At 34.5% G+C, this 6,000-nt stretch overlaps 1 protein-coding gene across 1 annotated transcript; it reads right to left on the reverse strand.

Moving 5' to 3' along the window:
• Window positions 1-2,258: 2,258 nt before the first annotated feature.
• LOC135076602 (uncharacterized) lies at window positions 2,259-3,275 on the reverse strand. The gene is made up of 2 exons (XM_063971035.1): window positions 3,032-3,275; window positions 2,259-2,518 (listed from the first exon to the last, which is right to left on the reverse strand). Exons 1-2 carry the CDS (start codon window positions 3,153-3,155, stop codon window positions 2,259-2,261), a joined length of 384 nt encoding a protein of 127 aa, XP_063827105.1. The 5' UTR covers window positions 3,156-3,275.
• Between the last annotated feature and the right edge of the window lie 2,725 nt (window positions 3,276-6,000).

Genomic DNA, 6,000 nt, shown 5'->3' on the forward strand with positions numbered 1-6,000 from the left:
GTTCTGCGTACTTGTGCCCTGCCCACTGCCACTTCAGCTTGCTGATCCGTCGGGCTATTTCAGCGACTTTAGTTCGTTTACGGATCTCCTCATTTCTGATTCGATCTCGTAAAGAAACACCGAGCATAGCCCTCTCCATAGCACGCTGTGCAACTTTGAGCTTCTGTATAAGGCCTATAGTGAGGGGCCACGGCCTATAGTTTAAAATTCGAATCATCATCATCATCATCAGCCCTTTACAGTCCACTGCTGGACTATGAGCCTCCTCCACTATAGTAGAGGGTTTTGCCATAATCTCCACGCTTGGCAGGCGGCAGCACCAAAATTCGAATAGTGTGAAATATTTGGTGTTTCGAAATTAATTACTTAGGTAATAACATTTTATTAACAATAAATAAATAGCTTATTAAATTAATTAATTAATCGTAAACTTAGATTCACCTACATAATAAACAATAAACTAACTGCTATAGTATACAATTGTAAAAATTAAAATAGGTGATTGCTATAGTAATTGGCCTGTACATAGTTATTGGCCACCTTGGCTAAAATAAAAATAAACAAGCATAAGTACGTTATTAAGAGTGGAAAAGAGACACAAATACTTTCTCTGAGCAATACGCTGTCCAATGTAGTATGTCAGAGTAAGAACAGATGGCACTCTAAACAGCAGAAGCTTTCTTTCGACAACGAGTCGTCCGAGTAGCCGCATGCTTGTCAAAATTTATGAATATTGTTCGTAATTTAATTGTTTTTGCTTGTTATAGCAATTTTACTGTTTTTTTGTAAAGAGATAAATGGTAGCTTATGTAGATAGATTAAGTTACTTTGTTTTGGAATAAAATAACTTTAAAATTAGACCGGCCAATAACTATACCACGTTTCAATTTATTTCAGTTATTGGCCATGGGTGGCCAATAATTAAATTTTACTTTTATTGTATTTTTATTCAAGATTAAGTTAATTTAACCCTTAAATATTTGCTATTAAAATACTAACGTCCTAACCTATTAGGATCAGTAATTAGCCGGGGGGCCAATTACTGACACTTATGCACGGCCAATAACTATTTTTATTGATTTACTTTACCTAGATTGTTACAAGATGCCGTAGGTAACACAGTATACTAAGGTTGGTATAAGTAGTTGGAACAGAAACACTTAATCAGTTTAAAAAAATAAAACAAATAATACCTACCTTAAATGCAAAACAATGATTTTTTTTTATTCTCTATCGTTTAGTCGGGAGGAAGAATCAACATTGAGTGAAATAGGAGAACTTCAAACTAGAGATAAAGAAAGAGAGACAAAAGACCCTAAAACTGGGACCCAAGAAGATGAGATAGGTACTTGTAGACGAACGAGAACGACGAGATGAACCGTTACCATAACCAGAATATCAGAGGATTCTGGAAGAAAAAGCTAAAGAAAAAGAAATCCTCGAGAAAGAAAAAAGGTAACGGAAAATTGAAAGAGAACATAAAAGAGAGGACAGAAAACTGAAAGCTGAAGAAAAGAAAACTGCTAAAATAAAAAAAGTAAGAATAATGTATCTGTATCCAATCAAATCTGTAATATTTGCAAAAAGCTTATAAAAAATAGACTTTTAGTATGCTCTGAATGTCACCGTGTCTTTCATAAATCTTGTGCAACAGCATATTCCTGAAGAAGAAGGAGACAGTTATCTTTGTCACAATTGTTACAATGTTACTGAATGTACTGACGATGATGAGATAGATGAAGAAATCGATAAGAGTGATACTGATGACGAATCCTTAGCTAATCTTAAGGAAAGACAAAATGAGTTAGGATTACAAAGCGTGAAGTTTCAGTGATTTTTATGGGTTTTTTTCGGTGGCTAATAACTGTACTTCTAGGAGCCAATTACTGTGATTTTGGGGCCAATAGCTAAATTTAATGTGATCTCTGATATTTTTAAAATTATTATTGTAATTCTTATCGTATAACACCAAATAGGTACTAGCTTAAATAGCAGCAATATTGTTTTCTCATAATAAAATATAAAAAGTAAACAAAAGTCGAGTTTTTGTTACATTTTACACAAGTTAACTTACACAACGCTCTTAAAGGGCCAATAACTGTAGCAATCACCTACGTAATTTCAGAACGCCTCAACACAGTAAATTCACAATACAAATAAATATGTTATCATTTTACTCGATTATGTCACTCGGCAAGTAAAAGTCTGTGGGTTCGATACCCACCTAGATCAATTTTTTTTTTTTAATTTTCAATGCGTCAATGGTTTTTCCTCCTATAAGGCCCGTACGCGCCATAAGCCGGCTGATAGTCGTATTGGTGGTCATGGCCGTGGTATTCATGGTGGTCATGGCCGTGGTATTCATGGTGGTCATGGTGCTCATGGTGCTTCTTCTCTTTCAGGTAGCTGGCAAACCAGGCCAAGAAGTAGCCGGCCTTATGCAGAACCACCCAGAAGATGAACGCGTATACCAGCTTCAGGATGAAGAACTTCTTCAGCACCAAATCGGCGATGAAAACTGCAAGGGGAAAAGTCGGTAAGTGTTTGAATTAATATCTTTAATTGATTTCGGGTAGGTATAATTATTAGCCACTACGAGCTTTGACAATAATTTATTTTTATTTTGGAATACGCAAAATTTTGTAAGATTTAAATGCAAATTAAGAAGACACAAAAGACAGATTTAGTACCATATGGCATTTTCCGCCAGTCAACCTATCTTTCTTGTAGATTGTAACTAAAATAGGTAACAAGTCCGGTGTCTGACTTTAGGAGCCTCATAGACATTTTATCTGTACAATAAGTTTTAAGTGCACACGGCACGGAATCTTGTTCCTTTTCAGGTAATAAGTAACATTGATTTATAACCCGTTCCTTTAATCAAACTGGGTAAAAAATACACACTTATTACATCACACGAAATCGAAACCAAAACCTTGCACTAGAAAGAACTCGGACTAGGAAGGGTCTTTATTAAATTTAGGTACTTCGTTATTATGTGAGTGACAACAAATAACTTCATAAGACTTACCAAATAAAGCGATCTTCTTCTTTTTCTTCTTCCCTCTTGCTTCTAAATCGTTCTGTCCAATATAACTATCACAATACGCCATACCACACACTAGCAAAATCAAAAACACTGTATTTTTACTCATTTCTATTAGGCTTAGGAATCAAAGGCAGTATTTATAAAATATTTTACAAATGTTTCTTGTATGTTGTTTCATGAACAATGGCAAAATGAAATATGGTGTTAGCTCTAAGAGCTTGGTAAGAAATAATGGTACTAAATCAAGTGCTAAATGAAGAAAAGTTAGATGCTTTCGAGTGTTTGCACGTTATTTAGGCACAACAACGCTAACTGGGTTATGAACTTGGCAATAGTTTGAAAGTTATAGGATGTTGTATGGGAAAGTATTACGTAGGCAGGTGCGAATTGGTTCGGTAAAATTACCAATTTGAGAGAGAAAAGTGTTATGAAATATTTTAGGACTTAAGAGCGTTTACGCCGATTGGCGCAAAAACAGTAATTTTTCAACTCGTTACAATCATTAACCAGTAATATTACAAATATGTTATAGGCATAAATAGTTAGGCAATTTCGTCGTCTAAATAGTTAATTGAGAAAATATTGCGATTAGTTTAGTATTTAAGAATTCTATCAAGATAAGTCCACACAGGTTTTGTAAATTTCCACTTTAGCGTCAGTTTACAAGCTGAAATTTTTATAAAAATACTGTGAAAACGATTTAACAAACATTTATATCCTATAGCATAGATCCTTGGGCAAATAGTTATCTGAGAAAATTTTTAGATTTAAGCATTTTACAATAAGAAATCACAAATTAAAAAAACGTGGAATACCCAAAAATCAAAGTGATTTTTACACCATTATTCTTCTTTAATTCAACATAAAAATAGCTTAATATAATAAAATAACATCTTCTTTAAAATATTTACTTTGAAAAGATATATAATTCATTGTTATTGTTTTGCTATAAACATTTGGAAACTATTAAAAAACGCCGCGCGCGAATCATTTCCAATGATGCCCCTTGAAACGCCGCGCTTCGCGTAAACGCTCTTAAGCAATACTTTTAAATCTTCACTTAGTTGATTCTGAGGTGACATCTTTCGAGCAATTTAGAAGATTATTGCTGGATTATAAAAACAGGTCTCCATAGTGGATTCCCATAAGACACCTTGAGCAAGTAAAATTCTATGTCTATCTAACATTTAAAAGATTTTTACAACAACATAGCAATAAAACCGCTACATATAATAAATAGCTTTCCGCCCGCGGCTTCGCCCGCGTGGAATTTTGTCTGTCACTTAAAAACTTTATCGCGCGCGTCCTTGTTTCAAAAACCGGGATAAAAACTATCCTTTCCTGGGACTCAAACTATATCTATGCCAAATTTCATCAAAATCGGTTCAGTGGTTTAGGTGTGAAAGCGAGACAGACAGACAGACCGACAGACGGACAGACCAGCAGCAACAGACAGACAGAGTTACTTTCGCATTTATAATACTAGTATAGATACTTAGGTAACTTTAACAAAACCAGTGATTTTCTTCCATATTTCTGATACAATCCCACATAAAATGAACGAAAAGAGTAGGCACGTATTACGAGAAAATTGTATTTCTGGAAAAATAATATTATACATTATTTTTATAACATTTCTGCCTATGTAGGTAAGTACCGCGTATTTCGAGCAAAATAAGCAGATCTTTGCGCAGACGGCGTCAGCTCAGATTGTTGTTTCATTGCTTGACATGGAAGATCTGTCAAGGGTGAACGGGATTATAATTGTCCAGTGTTCCGTATGATAACGTATTTTTTTAAGGATTGCGAGTTGAGCTCATTTAAAAATAATAATGGGTTCACAAATACATAATGTATAATGTATCATTTTTACACATCGCCATCTAAATTAAAAAACTCGTATCAGACAACAACAAAGCAGATTTACATTACACAATTCTAGAACACAACCAGACCAATTTTAACATAATTTAATAAATAATCACAAAATATCAATCTAGAACCGTTTTGTCTCATAACAATGAGGATCCCTGAGTATATAATATTTACATAAAATATCAGCCTTAATTCAAGGCAATACTGACGTTGTTCCCATTCTTTTGAAGTTACGCTTCACTGCGTGCAGTATTTTCGCTATTTTAGCGTACCTACCTACCTGTCAAAAATATTCAGATTCTGGTAAACAACGACTCAATTTTGCTGCCAGTTCAAAGAGCTGAAAGAAATCAAGAAATCAGATGTTTCTTATTAACATACAACAGCACATCAAACTATACATATTTTATTTCAATTCGCCCCTGTAACAACTAAATAGGACCCCAAAGTTTTTAAGCTAGCGTGCAAACCACCTATACGAAAATTTGTCTGTCGGATAACCGTTTTATTTTCCAGTTTCACATAAACGCGAGCCAAATATTTCAATTAACCCGATCTACTGCATCTTTGCATATTTTTGTCAAAATACTCGTACACCTGTAAATCTATAATACAGGAAACCCACATGTTCTCGAACATACATTTTAAAATATTCCCGATACAATATGGCGCATTGAAGACAAACAAGCGTATGGTTTACAGGAACGGTCCCGCGCGGTCTGAATACACCTTTCAAAGTGGTTAATGGTATAAGCTAGGGTGTGCATGATTTCTGATCTTTGGCCATCTTACATTGACTTTTACAAACGTCAAAAGTCTGTCAAACTCCATACAAAAAACAACGTATAGCGTTATAGTTACGGTTTAAATAAGGCGGTGAAACCCACAAAGCCCATATAAAAAAACTCGTTTTGACTTTGACGACTAAAAAAGGGAAATAAGGTAGGTAAGTAGTAAATAAGTACTTGCCTATTATCATCGTTATTTTTGCCTGGCTCAATGAAGCGGTGAATATTTATAGACTTTCTTGAACATTCTTCTTAGGCTTTTAGTCCAGTAGAATTAGCTTTTAAATC

Source organism: Ostrinia nubilalis, chromosome 1 (assembly GCF_963855985.1).
Source record: "Ostrinia nubilalis chromosome 1, ilOstNubi1.1, whole genome shotgun sequence".
Taxonomy (NCBI): Eukaryota; Metazoa; Arthropoda; class Insecta; order Lepidoptera; family Crambidae; genus Ostrinia; species Ostrinia nubilalis.

Coding starts and splice junctions, on each gene's coding strand:
- LOC135076602 (XM_063971035.1), bottom strand. CDS start 3,155: ATGAGTAAAAATACAGTGTTTTTGATTTTGCTAGTGTGTGGTATGGCG. Junction 2,519..3,031: donor GAAGAAGATCGCTTTATTTG/GTAAGTCTTATG, acceptor TTCCCCTTGCAG/TTTTCATCGCCGATTTGGTG.